The 18,718-nt window shown below is 45.0% G+C and overlaps 2 protein-coding genes across 5 annotated transcripts in view; both read right to left on the bottom strand.

The window, feature by feature from the left end:
* tnk2a (tyrosine kinase, non-receptor, 2a) overlaps window positions 1-7,288 on the bottom strand; it is a 24,625-nt gene extending 17,337 nt beyond the window's left edge. For 2 of the 3 annotated variants that reach the window (XR_016484401.1, XM_036935028.2), the window contains exons 1-6: window positions 4,552-7,288; window positions 4,305-4,464; window positions 3,766-3,848; window positions 1,502-1,580; window positions 1,184-1,326; window positions 57-209 (exon numbers count right to left, since the gene is read on the bottom strand). Coding sequence is in view for 2 of the 3 variants with exons in the window: in XM_036935028.2 (XP_036790923.2) it covers window positions 57-209; window positions 1,184-1,326; window positions 1,502-1,580; window positions 3,766-3,848; window positions 4,305-4,464; window positions 4,552-4,659 (726 nt within the window). In the remaining variant the exon portion in view is untranslated. The remainder of the gene's footprint in view (window positions 1-56; window positions 210-1,183; window positions 1,327-1,501; window positions 1,581-3,765; window positions 3,849-4,304; window positions 4,465-4,551) is intronic. The other variant, XM_036935029.2, reaches the window with a different exon arrangement.
* On the bottom strand, window positions 6,552-18,718 carry tfr1b (transferrin receptor 1b). 2 transcript variants are annotated; one of them, XM_036935025.2, is made up of 18 exons: window positions 18,202-18,718; window positions 14,506-14,557; window positions 14,201-14,405; window positions 13,804-13,981; window positions 13,541-13,678; window positions 13,361-13,448; window positions 13,069-13,194; window positions 12,905-12,988; window positions 12,634-12,773; window positions 12,392-12,561; window positions 12,080-12,199; window positions 10,899-10,984; window positions 10,654-10,717; window positions 10,415-10,562; window positions 10,239-10,329; window positions 9,909-10,130; window positions 9,686-9,835; window positions 6,552-9,551 (listed from the first exon to the last, which is right to left on the bottom strand). In XM_036935025.2, exons 2-18 carry the CDS (start codon window positions 14,548-14,550, stop codon window positions 9,339-9,341), a joined length of 2,268 nt encoding a protein of 755 aa, XP_036790920.1. In that variant the 5' UTR covers window positions 14,551-14,557; window positions 18,202-18,718; the 3' UTR covers window positions 6,552-9,338. The 2 variants fall into 2 exon arrangements, with proteins under 2 accessions (XP_036790920.1, XP_090045674.1); XM_090189548.1 differs by having other exon boundaries at window positions 14,506-14,610; window positions 18,202-18,265.

Here is an 18,718-nt window from a genome sequence, read left to right as displayed (position 1 = left end):
TGTGTGTGCGCGTGTGTGTGTGTGCGTGCGTGCGTGCGTGTGTGTGTGTGTCTCACCATCTTCATGGGGTGTGTGAGCACCACTCCATAGAGCCGTATGAGGTTCTGGTGGTTGAGGGAGTGCATGGCGTTCACCTCTCTGATGAAATCATCCAACCCCTCAGTGTCCAACACACTGTCTGTCTTCAGACACTTCACTGCTACTGACAGCTGGAGAGAGAGGGACAGAGGGAGAGTGAGGGAGGGGGAGGGATGGAGAGGGAGGGAGGGAGGGAGGGAGGGAGGGAGGGAGGGAGGGAGGGAGGGAGGGACAGAGGGAGAGGGAGGGAGGGAGAGGGAGGAAGGAATAGGGAGGCAGGGGGAGGGACGGAGAGGGAGGGACAGAGGGAGAAGGAGGGGGAGAGGAAGGAAAAGGGAGGGAGGGGGAGGGACGGAGGGAGAGGGAGGGAGGAAGGAAGAGGGAGGGAGGGAGGGACAGAGAGGGAGGGAGGGAGGGAGGGAGGGATGGAGGAAGGAAGGAAGAGGGAGGGAGGGGGAGGGACGGAGAGGGAGGGACGGAGGGAGAGGGATGGAGAGGGAGGGACGGAGCAAGAGGCGGAGGGAGAGGGAGGGAGGGACAGAAGGAGAGGGAGGGACGGACGGAGGGACGGACGGAGGGACGGAGGGAGAGGGAGGGAGGAAGGAAGAGGGAGGGAGGGAGGGAGGGAGGGAGGGAGGGAGGGAGGGAGGGACGGAGGAAGGAAGGAAGAGGGAGGGAGGGAGGGGGAGGGAGGGAGAGGGAGGGACGGAGCAAGAGACGGAGGGAGAGGGAGGGAGGGACGGAGCGAGCGAGAGACGGCCAGACAGGGAGGGACGGAGGGAGAGGGACGGAGCGAGCGAGCGAGAGATGGAGGGAGGGACGGACAGACAGGGAAGGACGGAGGGACGGAGGGAGAGGGGGGGACGGAACGGAGGGAAAGGGAGGGACGGAGGGACAGACGGAACGGAGGGAGGAAGAGGGAGGGATGGAGGGAGAGACGGAACGGAGGGAGGGACGGAACGGAGGGAGGGAAGGATGGAGGGACAGAGGGAGAGGGATGAAATCATCCCCTATTGTTGTTCAAATATTCAAATACTTATATTTTCTGGTTTCCTGGGCGCGTGCGCACACACACACACACACACACACACACACACAGACTTACCATTTGTCCAGTGGTTCCAGTCCACTCTCCTCTCCTGACGACTCCGAAGGTTCCGTCTCCAAGTCGTTCACACAGCTGTAGCTCCGCCTCTCGGATCAGACAGGTCAGGGCTGCTCCCATCCCATCGCTGGACGGGGTTAACCCTTCAAACACCAGGCATAATAAGAGTTAATATAATATAATTATGAGAGTTAGCATACTCCAATTATAACGCCGTACAACAATATTGTTTATACTGTAGTTCACAAATAAGCATGAGTAGGTCAGAATCTTATCAATTATAAAACTAACCTTGAGTAAGTAATACATCAAACACACCTGGAGTTTTCAAGTTGGGCAACGCCCCCCGGAGCTGCTGGGGGTCCAAGTCAGAGTCAGTTCGTTTCCCTGGAAACACCTGCTGGCCCAAACACAGAGACTACTGCTCAGAGTGACTATATATACATACAGTTGAAGTCTAAAGTTTACATACACCTTAGCCAAATACATTTTTTATTTATTTTTAAATTTACCCTTTTTTCTCCCCAATTTCGTGGTATCCAATTGTTAGGATCTATTATCTTGTCTCATCGCTACAACTCCCGTACGGGCTCGGGAGAGACGAAGGTTGAAAGTCATGCGTCCTCTGATACACAACCCAACCAGCCGCACTGCTTCTTAACACAGCTCCATCCAACCCGGAAGCCAGCCACACCAATGTGTCGGAGGAAACACCGTGCACCTGGCAACCTTGGTTAGCGCGCACTGCACCCGGCCCGCCACAGGAGTCGCTGGTGCATGATGAGACAAGGATATCCCTACCGGCCAAACCCTCCCTAACCCGGACGACGCTAGGCCAATTGTGCATCGCCCCACGGACCTCCCAGTACAGCAGTACAGCGCCCTTAACCACTGCGCCACCCGGGAGGCCGCTGGCTGATTTATTTTGAAGGTAGGCCTTGAAATACATCCACAGGTACACCTCCAATTGACTCAAATGATGTCAATTAGCCTATCAGAAGTTTCTAAAGCCAAGTTTCTAGAGCCAGAAGTTTCTAAAGCCACATCATTTTCTGGAATTTTCCAAGCTGTTTAAAGGCACAGTCATCTTAGTGTATGTAAACTTCTGACCCACTGGAATTGTGATACAGTGAATTATAAGTGAAATAATCTGTCTGTAAACAATTGTTGGAAAAATGACTTGTGTCATGCACAAAGTAGATGTCCTAACCAACTTGCCAAAACTATAGTTTGTTAACAAGAGATGTGTGGAGTGGTTGAAAAATGAGTTTTCATGACTCCAACCTAAGTGAATGTAAACTTCCGACTTCAACTGTATGTACGTACGTACGTACATACATACATACAGTGGGGCAAAAAAGTATTTAGTCAGCCACCAATTGTGCAAGTTCTCCTACTTAAAAAGATGAGAGAGGCCTGTAATTTTCATCATAGGTACACTTCAACTATGACAGACAAAATGAGGAAACGTAATCCAGAAAATCACATTGTAGGATTTTTAATGAATTTATTTGCAAATTGTGGTGGAAAATAAGTATTTGGTCAATAACAAAAGTTTATCTCAATACTTTGTTATATACCCTTTGTTGGCAATGACAGAGGTCAAACGTTTTCTGTAAGTCTTCACAAGGTTTTCACACACTGTTGCTGGTATTTTGGCCCATTCCTCCATGCAGATCTCCTCTAGAGCAGTGATGTTTTGGGGCTGTTGCTGGGCAACACGGACTTTCAACTCCCTCCAAAGATTGTCTATGGGGTTGAGATCTGGAGACTGGCTAGGCCACTCCAGGACCTTGAAATGCTTCTTACGAAGCCACTCCTTCGTTGCCCAGGCGGTGTGTTTGGGATCATTGTCATGCTGAAAGACCCAGCCAAGTTTCATCTTCAATGCCCTTGCTGATGGAAGGAGGTTTTCATGGCCTCAATCCTTCTTTCCTTTACACGGATCAGTCGTCCTGGTCCCTTTGCAGAAAAACAGCCCCAAAGCATGATGTTTCCACCCACATGCTTCACAGTAGGTATGGTGTTCTTTGGATGCAACTCAGCATTCTTTGTATATTCAAACATGACGAGTTGAGTTTTTACCAAAGCGTTATATTTTGGTTTCAACTGACCATATGACATTCTCCGAATCTTCTTCTGGATCATCCAAATGCTCTCTAGCAAACTTCAGATGGGCCTGGACATTATACTTTTATACTGATAATAAGTTCAAACAGGTGCCATTAATACAGGTAACGAGTGGAGGACAGAGGAGCCTCTTAAAGAAGAAGTTACAGGTCTGTGAGAGCCAGAAATCTTGCTTGTTTGTAGGTGACCAAATACTTATTTTCCACCATAATTTGCAAATAAATTCATTAAAAATCCTACAATGGGATTTTCTGGATTTTTTTTCTCATTTTGTCTGTCATAGTTGAAGTGTACCTATGATGAAAATTACAGGCCTCTCTCATCTTTTTAAGTGGGAGAACTTGCACAATTGGTGGCTGACTAAATACTTTTTTGCCCCACTGTACGTACGTACGTACATACATACATACATACATACATACACAGTACAGCTAAGAGGGATTCAAACTCACTGTGTGCTGTACCTTGCTCATCCAGGACTTGCGTTTATAGAGAGCTCTCCTTCTCTTGACTGCCTCCCAAAGCCTCCTCTGTCCTGCAACACACAGAGAATACATTACACACCGTCAGCCTCCTATGTCCTGCAACACACAGAGAATACATTGCACACCGTCAGCCTCCTCTGTCCTGCAACACACAGAGAATACATTACACACCGTCAGCCTCCTCTGTCCTGCAACACACAGAGAATACATTACACACCGTCAGCCTCCTCTGGCAACCTGCCACCCCATCCCCTGGTTAAAGGACAGAGAACAGAACAGGGTGTAGAGACGATGCGATTAGGCATATTATGACCTCGTTGTGACCATGTTATGACATCGCTGTGACTGTGTTATGACCTCGTTGTGACTGTGTTATGACCTCATTGTGACCGTGCTATGACCTCGTTGTGACCGTGCTATGACCTCGTTGTAACTGTTATTACCATTTCTGGAGGAATAGACTTTGAACTTTCCTTGATTTTTAAAATAGGATATACTTTACATACCTGGGCGCCCCATGCCGATCTTCTCCAGGTCTTCATTCTTGACATAGTCAAAGTGTGACAGGCGCGTCACGTTCAGCTCATCACGAATACGCAGGAAGTACTGCTGCAGCTGAACGTCTGTTAACAGATCTACCAACCACTCTGTCCCCTCCTCCGTCATCTACACACACACACACACACACACACACAGTCAATAAACTAACAACTAAATCAACCAGTCTCTAACACAGTATATAAAATACTTTACCATCTCTTCTTCCCCTCTCTCCTTCATTAATCCCTCCTTCCTCTCTTCCTTCTTTTCCTCCTCTTCTCTCTCGTAGGACAGACGCTGGTACATAGAGTTCTCTGCCATGGCTGCTGCTCACCCCACACTCGTCCTACAATCTCTCCCTCTCTCCCGGTCCTCTATGATTTTGTCCTGGCTTCAGCCGTGTGTGTGTATGTGTGTGTATTAGAGCAGTGTTAAGTCTAAGTTCCTCTCTGCGTCACTCTGCTCCAAGTCTGCCCAGTGTTGATCGCCCCTCACACACACCAGGAGACTCCACTCTCATCCATTTCTAACAGCCAAGCTAAGCTATCTATCTATATACTCTCCCTTTCTCCCTCTATACTGACTCACCCCTGCACAGCACACCTCGACACCTCCCTACCCTCTCCATTCCTCTCTAACCTCCTTACCCTCTATCTTTTCTACTCCTCCCTACTACTCTCCCTCCGACTCTTAACATCCTCTGTGTACTGTTGAATAAGACAACATTCCTGGATAGAGAGAGGAGAGAGGAGAGATGCAGTTGATGCAGAGACCAGGTAACCATGACAACTCAGTGAGCTATTACCATCCTGAGTGATGGCAGCTGACAGGACCAGCGAGTGACAAGTGGATACTGTGCATATCAGAGGGTAAGAGGGAGACTGAGAAATTGAAGAAGATGGTGCCAATTATTCTCCCTTCTTGGACTCATTCAGCTCAACACCTGTGAGGTGTGAACACACACAACAAACCACCACAAGCACACACACACTAAATGAGTGGAGAAATAGTGCTTACTCTCTGTCTCTGTCTTATTGAGGGCACTCTGAATATTGAAAGCTAAATATAGCCTGTATTCCTCTTATCAAACAGCACTGCAGTGCAGACTTCTGTTGCTATAGGGAAAATACAGTACTCTACCCTCTCTCTTGTTAAATACCATAAATGACCCTGGGCTAAATAACAGAGATGCGCATCGAATCTAACATGTACACTTCGGCTTTTCAACGAATCGATTGAAACGTTAAACATAATATGTCGCATCAGTGGACCATACAGACACTGATTAGCCTATTAAAGGTACCCTAATTAGTGACAAAGATCTGAATCAAGATAACGTTATAGTTCATGGTGGCGCTCAGAGAGAGATGGAGAAAGAGTATCCAATCCCTATGTTCTCAACATCGCCAAAACTCGCCTTAATCGGTTGTTTTCACCTTGGTAACAGAAGCACCCAGTTGATTCCTGTCGGTTCTCTCTTCTCTCCGTTAATTCCTGGTAGCGTGTTGCTGGGATTACTGGCGTTGCGTCACCGCGTCAGCGACGGTACGTTCCAGGCCACAAACATTGCAGCGGCCAGCGCGCCGCACAAATGATCGATCGGGTAGATTAGCTGCTTTAAGCAACGCTAGTATTTACATACTAGTATTTCTAGGAATTAGTTTGAACATAAACGGAAACCAGAAATTAAATATTTCATTTTACTCTGCTGATTGTAAGGTTGTTCCTTTTGCAGGGGGTAAATAGATTTTTTTTTAAATCTAACAATGTAAATTCAACTGCTTTTCCAAATGTGGGTCTGTTGTAGACCCACTTCCTCTCCGTTTACCTCGTCAAAAGAAAAGACCTGCATGTGCGCCCTATCTGCACAAAAAAACAAGAATTTGTCGGGATTTTTTTGACATGAGGTAAACAGAAAAGAACTGCATGGGTCAACAACAGACCCAGGTTTAGAAATGTTTTAGGTTCCATTAGATGCTTTTTTTCTTCTCAAATTCCCTACTGCATAAGGACCAAGCCTACACACAATCGACAGGCTAAGTTAAAATATAATTTTATTTAACTACAGGCGTGCGATATTTTTTGTTGTTGCCAATTCCCAGCAACACTAGTGTGTAAATACTAGCGTTGCTAAAAACAGCTAGGCAATTCGTGATTTGATAGTTAGCTAACAACCACAATTAATTATCAATAACCACACACACAGTCCAGTATTGCTAAGCCAAAAGGTTTATTGAAGCGCAACAGAAAATTAGAACTGAATAGTACAAAAACCTCTAAAAAGCACCCATACTCTGTCAGATGAACATGTATGAGTACAGACTAGCACTGACAAGTCTAACAGAAATGTTACTAGTTACCTGATTGACAGTGTGATCAATAATCAAAATGACAAGAATATTTAGCGGACAGCTACAAAAGGAGTTTCAGTGTCTGATAATTCACTGCATGGGAAAATACACAGGAATAGAATCGTATTGGCCTGAATGGGAATACCTGTTATAGGGATTGCATTTCTAAGGGAAAATACACAGGAATAGAATCGTATTGGCCTGAATGGGAATACCTGTTGTAGGGATTGCATTTCTAAGGGAAAATACAGTAACATGCCATAGGACGCACAGGAGGTTGGTGGGACATTAATTGGGGAGGACGGGCTTGTGGTAATGGCTGAAGCGGAATGGTATCAAACACATGGTTTCTATGGGTTTGATGCCATTCCAGTCGCTCCAGCCATTATTATGAGCCGGCCCCCCCTCAGCAACCTTCACCAGTAGGTAGGACTTATCCATTACAAGTAGTTCAGAGGGGAACAAGAGCAATAGCAGGTCACACACAGAAAGGACACGCATACTAGACTGAACACAAAGAAAAATATAGTTATAAAACTCTGGGAAACACTGTTCCCGATAAGTTACTCCACCCTTCAGTGAAATATGGGAGTCACTGCCCCCGATACATACAAACACACACTGGTAGGCAAAAACTACCATCAATGCTTGTCATTATGAAAGACACTGCTCCCGATAATGGTTCAGATCAGAAATATAAACTGCTCCAAAATAACTGGTTAACAGAAATGGCTCTTTTGCTGCCTGAATGATATTATTTCAGGATATACAACTCTATATAAACTATATAAAGCTTGTTTAATAAGTTCAGCTCAAAGAGATTTGAGCCTGTTTTCCTTGATGTTGCATCTGAAATGACACCCTATTCAGTTTACTACTTTGAACCAGTCTTTTAAGGCTTTCTAAAACAGGGTGAAATCTCAGATGTGGCCCAAGTAGCTAGCTCTGACATGTTTAAAACATGCCACATTGAACACTCTGAATTTAAGTGCATGCATTTCAGCCAATCAAAATGAAATGTGACAGTCATGACAACCGCCGCTGTCGGGGACCCAACGTTTCTGAGGCGATACCCTGTTGCTGCGGGTTTCTGTTTCCATAGTAGCGTGGTAGCAGGAGGTGGTGTATTTCTGTTAACAGAGTTGTGTATACAGAGAAAGTCTGACCATCTGTAGCTGGACAGTTTTTCAGAATGTTTCATCCGTATTAAAGGGCTTCAATATCTCAATATTAAACGGCAAGGCAAACTGAATATTTAAACTGTCATGGGACCTTGGGTGGTCAGACTGTCTGTTTACGTGACTCTGTTGCTTCAGCAGATGCTGCCGTAGTAGGAGACAGTATAACCGTCATAAGTCTGGAAGGCACAGCTCCCGATAACTTTATCAAAAGCCAAACGAAGGCCTACCCGTCATAAGTCTGGAAGGCACAGCTCCCGATAACTTTATCAAATTAAACGATAACTTTATCAAAAGCCAAACGAAGGCCTACCCGTCATAAGTCTGGAAGGCACAGCTCCCGATAACTTTATCAAATTAAACGATAACTTTATCAAAAGCCAAACGAAGGCCTACTATCAAAAGCCAAACGAAGGCCTACCCGCCATAAGTGTGGAAGGCACAGCTCCCGATAACTTTATCAAAGGACAAACGAAGGCCTACCCGCCATAAGTCTGGAAGGCACAGCTCCCGATAACTTTATCAAAGGACAAACGAAGGCCTACCCGCCATAAGTCTGGAAGGCACAGCTCCCGATAACTTTATCAAAGGACAAACGAAGGCCTACCCGCCATAAGTCTGGAAGGCACAGCTCCCGATAACTTTATCAAAAGCCAAACGAAGGCCTACCCGCCATAAGTCTGGAAGGCACAGCTCCCGATAACTTTATCAAACGATAACTTTATCAAAAGCCAAACGAAGGCCTACCCGTCATAAGTCTGGAAGGCACAGCTCCCGATAACTTCTATAAAAAACGAAACGACATTTAAACATTTATAGTGAGCACTGGCACTGATAAATAAATAAACTCTTAACCCAAATGAACGACATGAAACTGCCATAAATCTGGAAGGCACTGCTTCCGATAACTTCATAAATATAAACAATATCTTTATCAAACTGATAACATTTATAGTGATCACTGCCACTGATAAATAAAATATAAATAGGCTCCAAGGGGTTAGAGGTCATCTCTGTAGTAGTGAGCAAGGCTTTAGTTGGGGGTGGAGGGGGTGAAGAGGGATCAGACAGTGATTCTTCAGGAAGTCTAGTGACTGGGTCTTCACTCGTTACAACGGTCACAAAGCCGTAATTACGGGTAAACCCCAACTATTTCTATAATTTCTCTTCTTAACATCTGATTTTAAACCTAACCACACTGCTAACATTACGCCTAATCCTAACCTTAAAATGAAGACTAAAAAGCAAATGTTATTTTCATGAATTTTTACAAGACAAATGACTTTGTGGCTGTGATAAATAGTGACAACCCAGTGACTGACACTGGAAGGACCAACTTGAAAACAGTACTTCCTGGTCACCGTTATGACATAATCACCCCTGACAAATCCCTCGTTATCTAATCCTGGGTTTTAAAGTGAACAAGGATGAGGCTGAAGCCCCTGACACACACACACACAGTTAGACCGCGTTAGATCTGGTTGTCGCTGTCCCAGACGTCTCCAGAGAGAGCGTTGGCACAGCCCTGTACCGTCCAGGTGGCCAGGGCCAGCTGGGTCCGCAGTGCCTCCCTGTCCTCCCCCTCCAACATGGCTGCCATGGTGTGGGAACCATGGCCAAACAGCAGGTGGCGGAACGGAACCTCTTTGGGGGAGACAAACGGTGAGAGGAGGTTGTGTTCCACCTGGGCAGAGAGAGAGGAGAATCCAATGTTAGTTTATGAATCAAGACAGAACCACTAATTGACTTCTGTTCACTATAATGGCCTTGATCGGTTTAGATGACACGGGGTTGCGTGTGTGTATATGTGTATCTCACCCTCATGATGCGGTCATTGATGTTGTGGCAGGCCAGTGTGTCAGTGAGGTCGGTGTTGAGTAGTTCGGTGTTGAGGTCAGTAGCAGCTCTACTGTAGGACCCTAAGGCCATGATGAGCCAACGAGCTGACAGACCCTCGGCAGAACCATCCTGTAACACAACATAATTAGGGCTGTGCTAAAAAACAACAACAATGTCAACAAAATCAACCATGAAAACAAACCCGGGTGACTTGTTTGAGGCGCCGGTTGATGTTGACCACCGATTGGCTGAGAACCTTCCTGTAGCGTAGCACGTCCAGATACAGCACGTGATCGTGCACCAGTCGTAACGCCAGCTGACCTGCGACCAATCCCGCCCCAGTGGCTATGGAACCAAGGCGATGGGCAGTGGCGAAACCAAGGTATTCCTTGTTGTCAAAAGAGGTGCCGTAGTGAGGGTAGACCTACAACATAGACACAATGTTAGATCTATCTAGGTTACCCACCCCTGTATTAGAGATGGTTATCAAACCATCTGTAAACACATCCAACCCTGACAGTGTGCCTCTCACCTCCTGAGAGACGAAGCGGAAGGAGAGAGAGGGGATTCCAGAGAAGGCCAGGAACGGATATGCAGAGTCTTCCATCTGCATGGGCTTAAACCTGATATCACACACACACACATTAGACCTACTGTACACATGTTTGGTGTGATATATCATTGGAGTGATAGGTGAGGTGTACTCACACTGCCCTCTCAAAGTTGACTCCAGCCACATGATCATACAGAGACTTCCCAGACTCTCCAAAACCAATGGGATTCTTCACCTCCTTCATGGTTCTTTCCAGAAGGCTGTGGAGCAGGGGACTGGCAGATGCGTTCACAGCATAATTTCCTGAGGATCACATCCACACACGTATATAAAAAAAATACTTTATTAAGTATTTTGGTGGTGTGTGTGTGTGTGTGTGTATACACACACTCACCCGTGACTACTCCGTCCAGGCTGATGTAGGTGACAACTCTTCTGTCCAGAGAGGAGAGGTAACCCTGGAGAGGAACACACACGGCATTAAATATTGCACACTGCTAAATATCACACACTGCTACTTTAGAGGCTGGTCCAATCAGTGCCGTCCAGCGACATATTTTTCTCATCAAATGCCGTTAGCTGAAACACTACCTTATCCTGATGAACTTTCTACACATAGTGCGTTTGTGCAGTGCTCACCTCCAGCCACTCTGTAGCTCCAACACTGCCGTACTCTCCTGCACTCCAACTGGCAAACACCAGACTCCTCCTGGGACGGAAACCATCTACACACACAGACGTCAGAATGTGTGTGTGTGTTAAAATGCATTGGTGTGTGTGTGTGTGTGTGTGTGTGTGTTAAAATGCATTGGTGTGTGTGTGTGTGTTCAAATGCATTGGTGTGTGTGTGTGTGTGTGTGTTCAAATGCATTGGTGTGTGTGTGTGTGTTCAAATGCATTGGTGTGTGTGTGTGTGTTCAAATGCATTGGTGTGTGTGTGTGTGTTCAAATGCATTGGTGTGTGTGTGTGTGTGTTCAAATGCATTGGTGTGTGTGTGTGTGTGTTCAAATGCATTGGTGTGTGTGTGTGTGTGTTCAAATGCATTGGTGTGTGTGTGTGTGTGTTCAAATGCATTGGTGTGTGTGTGTGTGTGTTCAAATGCATTGGTGTGTGTGTGTGTGTGTTCAAATGCATTGGTGTGTGTGTGTGTGTGTGTTCAAATGCATTGGTGTGTGTGTGTGTGTGTTCAAATGCATTGGTGTGTGTGTGTGTGTGTTCAAATGCATTGGTGTGTGTGTGTGTGTGTGTTCAAATGCATTGGTGTGTGTGTGTGTGTGTGTGTGTGTGTGTGTGTGTGTGTGTTAAAATGCATTGGTGTGTGTGTGTGTGTGTGTGTGTGTTAAAATGTATTGGTGTGTGTGTGGGTGTGTGTGTTAAAATGCATTGGTGTGTGTGTGTGTGTGTTAAAATGCATTGGTGTGTGTGTGTGTTAAAATGCATTGGTGTGTGTGTGTGTGTGTGTGTTAAAATGCATTGGTGTGTGTGTGTGTGTGTTAAAATGCATTGGTGTGTGTGTGTGTGTGTTAAAATGCATTGGTGTGTGTGTGTGTGTTAAAATGCATTGGTGTGTGTGTTAAAACGCATTGGTGTGTGTGTGTGTGTGTGCGTGTTCAAATGCATTGGTGTGTGTGTGTGTGTGTTCAAATGCATTGGTGTGTGTGTGTGTGTGTGTGTGTGTGTGTGTTAAAATGCATTGGTGTGTGTGTGTGTGTTAAAATGCATTGGTGTGTGTGTGTGTGTGTGTGTGTTAAAATGCATTGGTGTGTGTGTGTTAAAACGCATTGGTGTGTGTGTGTGTTAAAATGCATTGGTGTGTTACCTGTGTGCACCATCTCAGACACAGCTCTAGCCAGCTCCAGCAGCAGTGTGGTCCCGACAGTGGCTTTAGCATAGCCTGGACCCCACGCATCCCTCTGAGCCCCCAGTACCACGTACCGACCTACACACAAGAAAATTAACACAAAACCCTGTCACTAGTACACACACTGTGCATAGAGATTAAACATTGCTCCTAAAACTGTAGTGTTCATAGATAGACCACTCAAAAAGACTGTGTGCCTCGGTTGGAAAGAGCATTGTGTTAACCACGCCATGGTCCTAGGCTCGATTCCTGCTGGGGTCACACACGTACCTGGCTCAGTGAAGCCCTTGATGACTCCAAAGACGTTGTGTATCTCGGTGTCCTGCAGCACGTTGTTCACCTCCACTGTGACATCCTCACTACTGGCCCCTCCCAGGGTGTACTTCACATTGTCCAGTTTTCCTTTAAAACTGGGAGGAGAATCAGGCCCACCTATACGTCTGGGGAGAGAGAGACACACAGTTAGGCGTAAGTGTGTGTGTGTGTGTGTGTGTGAGAGAGAGAGGTCTTACTTTAGTATCTTGACAGCAGTCTGAGCAGTAATGCTTTGGGCCAGTACACTGGGCAGACCAGAGGACTGGGTGGGAGGGAACTGGGTGTGGTTGAAGGAGGGGAACCCTGGAGTATAGGGGTCTCCAGAACCTAGATGGACCTACAGGAAAACGTCACACAATCAGAGCTACGACATCAGAACTAAAGGGCTGCAGTTGAAGCAGCACCTCTGGATCAGGCTCAGTAATCATCAATAAGATTCACCCTGGAGTGGTGTGTGTGTGTACTCACATGCCCATATAGTTCAGTAGTTTCATTCTTGTGTTCAGGGTAAATCAACACAGCAGATACCCCCAATGCAGCTACATTAGCCACCTGAAACACAAACGCAGGTAAGAACACCAAAATCCACTGTTACATATTGTATCGCGCACACACACACACACACACCATACCTGCTGTGCCAGGCTGATCTGTCCTGAAGCTCTCAGTAGAATCACGGTGCCGTTCAGCTCAACCTTCAGAGTCTGTAGCAGTGCCAAGTCCTCCTGACTCCCATAGTTGCCATACACTGCCTTGCCCTGCAGACACACAAAACAATTCCCCCTTGTGAGATTCAGGCAACAACTGTGATTGCGAACATTAAGTGGCAGAAAACATGTTACAACATGTCCCTTTAAAAGCGTTTAACCTTAGATTATATTGGGCCAAAATATCATCAGTCAATGTGGACATTGATTGGCTGACCTTTGCTTTTCCTGTGGCGCTATAGGCCAGATAGCCCTTAGGCTGGCACACCTCATCTTGGCCAATCAGTACACGGTTTGGCTTCTCACTGTGGGGAAAGGGGATTGGAGGGGAGACCGTTAGAAGCTAAGTGGAATTTTGCGTGTGCGAGACAGAGTATGTGTGTGTACGAGTGAGTACCTGTTGGGCATCTGTAGTTGGACATAGTGTGTGTCAGTCCAGGGCTCCATCTCCAGACTCTTAAAGCTTTCCAACACACGATTTCCCAGAAGGTTGTCTCCAGTGCTCCCTGCTGTGTGATCTGTCTGTTCAACATCACTGCACAGAGACAGAAAGAGAAACAGAGAAAGTCAGAAACCGACAGAAAGAAAGACAGACAGACATACAAACAGAGAGAGAGACAGGACAGTTTAGTTAATTAGTCTTTTCAGGTGTGTGTCTACCTCAGTCTGCTGTTGAAGGCGTCAGGAGTCAGTCTCCGTGCCAGCAGGTTGGTGATGTTGGTCCAGGATAGAGAGTATTCTACTATAGCCTTCTTAGCCACGCCCTCTTCCGGTTCAGAATCACAAGGGATTGGCTCCTGGAGAGGAGAACGGTGGCTCACATAGCCAATCAGATAACCTGAAACAGAGACGAGGCAGGGGTTGGTTAAAGAGAGAAGGTTTGTTTTGCTTCACCCAGTTCCCTGGGTGGGTGTAGATTTTACTTTAGGACCAATGGAATGGGCTAAAACACACAAATTCTGCCCACCCTGGGCACCGCGCAATGCAAGACGAATTCACCCAGGGAGCGAGGGCGAGTGTGACAAAGACATAAGAGAGAGTGAAGAAGACTATGCACCGATGATGAAGATAAAGAGGATTCCAAGGGCCAGATAACACATGCGGTAGTTCCGCTTGGGGCGGGGCCTGTAGGAGGGCGAGCCCCCTGGTTGGCCTGCCTGCTCAGAGGGGGCGTGGTCATCTATGTCATCAGACAGCTTCACCTCCACATGGCTCTCTCCGTCTGACTGCAGAGTGAAGGGGCTGTACCGCTCACTCTTAAACTACACACACAAAAGAAAGTGGGGGAGAGAAAATAGAGAAATTATGTGTTTGTTGGGGTCTGAGGCCAATATTGGGTGCGTGTACTTGAGAGATGCTCACCATTTTGGAAAGCGACGACCTCACTTGATTAACAGTTGCTGCCATTGTAAATCTTGAGGAAAGAGGCAATGAGAGGGAGGTAGAAGACAGAGGGTGAGAAGGGCACTGAAAGAAACAGGGAAGGTTAGTCTAAAGTCATTTTTGAGCTTATATCCTCATTCCGTTCCTCTCCCTTCTCCCTGAAGTTTGCATTAGAGGTGTTCACGGGTCCAAAAAGAAAGTTGGAGCCGTTCCAATAAGGACCTGGGGCTTTCTCACCCGGACCCGATATGTATAAATAAAATCAAAATAAATAAATATAAAAAAAGACCCATTCCAAACGGACCTGAGGACAGCTAGACAATTCCGAAGTTTCTAAAACTGTTTGAATGATGTCTGAGTATAACAGAACTCATATGGCAGGCAAAAATCTGAGAAGAAATCCAAACAGGAAGTGGGAAATCTGAGGTTGGTTGATTATCAACCCAGTCCCTATTGAATACACCGTGGGATATTGGTTATGTTGACCTTAAACCTTCCACTTATTGAAGATTTATGATAACAACATCCTAAAGATTGATTCTATACTTAGTTTGAAATGTTTCTAAGACCTGTAATATAACTTGTTGTCCGACGTTCGGCTGGACCTGCACAAGCATTTGGATTTGTGTACTAAACGCGCTAACAAAAGTAGCTACTTGGACATAAATAATGGACATTATCGAACAAAACAAACATTTAATTGTGGAACTAGGATTCCTGGGAGCGCATTCTGACGAAGATCATCAAAGGTAAAGGAATATTTACAATGTTATTTCTGACTTCTGTTGACTCCAACATGGCGGATACATTTTTTGCTTTTTCTGAGCACCGTCTCAGTTTATTGCATGGTTTGCTTTTTCCGTAAAGTTTAAAAAAAAATCTGACACAGCGGTTGCAGAGGTACATGTATATTTCCATGTCTAACAATTGTATTTTCATCGACATCTATAATGAGTATTTCTGTCAAATGACGTGGCTCTCTGCAATACCACCGGATGTTTTTGGAACTAGTGAACGTAACGCGCCAATGTATACTGAGATTTTGTTTATATAAATATGAACTTTATCAAACATAACATACATGTATTGTGTAACATGAAGTCCTATGAGTGTCATCTGATGAAGATCGTCAAAGGTTAGTGATTAATTTGATCTATATTTGTGCTTTTTGTGACTTCTCTTTGGCTGGAAAAATGGCTGTGTTTTTCTGTGAGTTGGTGGTGACCTAACAATCGTTTGTGGTGCTTTCGGCTGTAAAGCCTATTTGAAATCGGACACTGTGGTGGGATAAACAACAAGATTGTCTTTAAAACGGTATAAGATACATGTAATGTTTGAGGAATTTTAATTATGAGATTTCTGTTGTTTTGAATTTGGCGCCCTACACTTTCACTGGCTGTTGTCATATCGACCCCGTTAATTAACGGGATTTCAGCCCTAAGAAGTTAAAGTAGCTAACGTTAGCTAGGTGGGCTAACTGAGGCTGCAGTGCCTGCACTTTCTGATCCTACAGTTACAAATAACTCCATTCTTAACATTAAGTAACCTGCCCGTTGGCTCTTAGGCTACAATGACTGTCCTTCTCCTTTTAATTCTGTAATTTTAACTCCATCTTCCGTTGATTAGATATCTCCTTACTTTTGCCACACATGGAACGAGGCTCTATGACGTAAATTTCCAATTTGATAATTCATGATTGGCCAACAACAAGCTACCATGCTCCACTCTCGCGTAAAGCAAGAGCAATTGCATAAATTATTAAATTCATCTCTCTCTACTGCAGCATTCCCAGATCTGTAAAGGCCCTTCCGGACAAGTCAGCTAAAATGACATATACCCTAGATCTATGACAATCATATCAGATGCAACCCAGAACCACAACATTCTTTAGAATTCTGGATCCAGAGCCACCCGAGTCCTGTATTGGGTCTGGGTATTCGAGTACAGGTGGATCCATGAAGAATTCTGAAGAGGTACACTCTTCACTCCCTCTCATGGTTTAATATCATTGGATTGGTGTAAGCAATAGGCAATACAGAATTTCCATAATTTAACACATTAAGGTGGAGGGAATGAATAAACCCTTCATGGAGAATAGGGCTGTACTGTAGACACAAAACAGATCAGTCATTTACTGAACCAGTGATAAGCATCAGGCCCAGGAATATTTGTTGCGTAAATACAGAGTTTAGTTCTGTCAAGCAGCACAGGTTGCTTCAGGCAGGAAGTTACAATCAAAGCCACAAATGGAGACAGAGATACTTCTGCTACCAACCAACATGAGGTGACGCAACACAAGAAATGATCACACACAGACAGCAGGCAGACCTTTTCTATCTCTTCCCCTCTCCCTAACCTTGCTAAGACTCAACACTAGACCGTGGCCTTCTCTCACACTGGAGACAAAACACACACACACACAAATAACAAAACTTGAGAAACTGATAGTCACAGCATCAAAGTCCATACAGCACAAACAGATCTGGGGCAAGGCTAAGAAACTCACGGCATCAACTGAGAATTATTCATCTTTAATCTGCCTCTGAGTGGGGCGTAGCCAAGTCAGAACCAGTTAACTATACATACATTTCTCCCGCCGTTTCCTTGCGGTTGGCAAGAGAGAACACACACACCCATCAGAAACAGTTTTACACCCCAACACACCCACCCACCATGAGTGTCACAAGTATAGCACACTTAAGACATTTTAGTCATTCTTATGCAAAGCGACTTACACGTTAAATACACATTTTTTAAAGTATTTAAAAAAGTGCCTTTCTCAAAAGGGTACATCTACACATTTTTCACCTAGTCGGCTCGGGGATTAGAGGCTTCAGAGAACCAGGACCCCTATACCAAATATACAGACACGCTTTTTGGAATCATGAGGAGTTAAGACACAGTAATCCCCATCTTCTTCATCATGTCCAGCTAAATCAGTTTATGTTAGGTAATAATAATTATACTGAGATGTCTCTCTCATGGCTACATTACGTATGATATTTCCTATGGTTGCCAACACTACACGTCAGCAGAGATCATTTATAGTATGGCTTTGACAGCCCTAACTATACCATCAAGGTCAGAGCTGGCACTTCCTGGTCGTCAATGACTGTGCACATAGAGGAAGCCATTGCTATAAAATTAATCTGCCAGATGTCCATATAATGATTTCTACAACTACAATTTAACAGTGCAGATTGAAATATTAGGAGTTAGCTAAAAGACGTACCTAGTTTGATTAGAAGCTGAGACCATTTAAGACGTCTATGGCAAGGAAGTCGTATTGACTGGCAGGCCTGGCTAAAGCGACCATGTTGCTTTTATGGCTAACTTACCCTGGCTAATAATAAGCATAGACATCTAGCTACATTATTATGTTCATGCATGTCATTATGACAACTTGAAATGGATTTATCGATAAAATGCTAGCTAGCTATAGTTAACTTTAACTAGCTAACGTTGCAGACAGACACAGTAGCTAACCTCGATGCAACCAATAGTTTTTACAGTCCAGCACAATGTAAAAACCCTATTGGTTGCATCGAAGCTAATTTATAGCTAAGTCACCTCAGCTATCTACAGCTTATCAGTAGATAAAAACAATGCAATAAAAGTGACTGTTGAATAAAACTATATTTAGTTAGCTAGCTTGCTACACAGTCATATTCTCACCTCTCTCCGCCGATCCACGTGCTCTGCTCTCTTCACTCGAACTGGCAACCTTCACTGGAAGAGTGCTTGGCGGTACTTCCGGTATGTCGTACCCCTGCCGCCAAAAAATTATGGAACGAAATGGATTTTGGCTGACATTCTGCAAATTCGATCAAACATTTGATGTCAATAGTTTTCTATTCCCAAAACTAAAATATGTTATGTAAAGAGTGGACATTTTGCAAGTTTTAAAAAATCGCGTTGTTCAGGAGTGCAAAGGTGAATTGAGTTATTACGCACATTTCAGTAGGCGTTCCCTAACGGAAATATGCAGATGAGCCCAGTTCTAAATGCTCTTTTAGTTATAAAGATCTTTGGTACCACCACAGATAGAACAATGAGGTTAGTTGAAAAAATATGTTTTATAATTATCTGAAGATAGATCACAGCGGAGCAAATACATCATAGTGGGTAGAACAAGCAAGGAAGTGGGCAGAGCCATGCACGAGTTAGTAAGATCCTATTGGCGCGTTCGAGC

The sequence above is a fragment of the Oncorhynchus mykiss genome, chromosome 11 (assembly GCF_057628025.1).
Source record: "Oncorhynchus mykiss isolate SJ-2025 chromosome 11, ASM5762802v1, whole genome shotgun sequence".
Lineage (NCBI taxonomy): Eukaryota > Metazoa > Chordata > Actinopteri > Salmoniformes > Salmonidae > Oncorhynchus > Oncorhynchus mykiss.
The sequence above is the reverse complement of the archived record's forward strand: the minus strand, read 5'-3'. Positions and strand labels throughout refer to the sequence as shown.

Excerpts from the sequence above, each read along its gene's own strand:
- tfr1b (XM_036935025.2), bottom strand. The coding sequence starts at position 14,550 with ATGGCAGCAACTGTTAATCAAGTGAGGTCGTCGCTTTCCAAAATG. Across the intron at positions 10,985-12,079 it reads GTCTGAGATGGTGCACACAG|ATGGTTTCCGTCCCAGGAGG; the intron begins GTAACACACCAA and ends CTGTGTGTGTAG. Across the intron at positions 10,718-10,898 it reads GAGCTACAGAGTGGCTGGAG|GGTTACCTCTCCTCTCTGGA; the intron begins GTGAGCACTGCA and ends GTTCCTCTCCAG.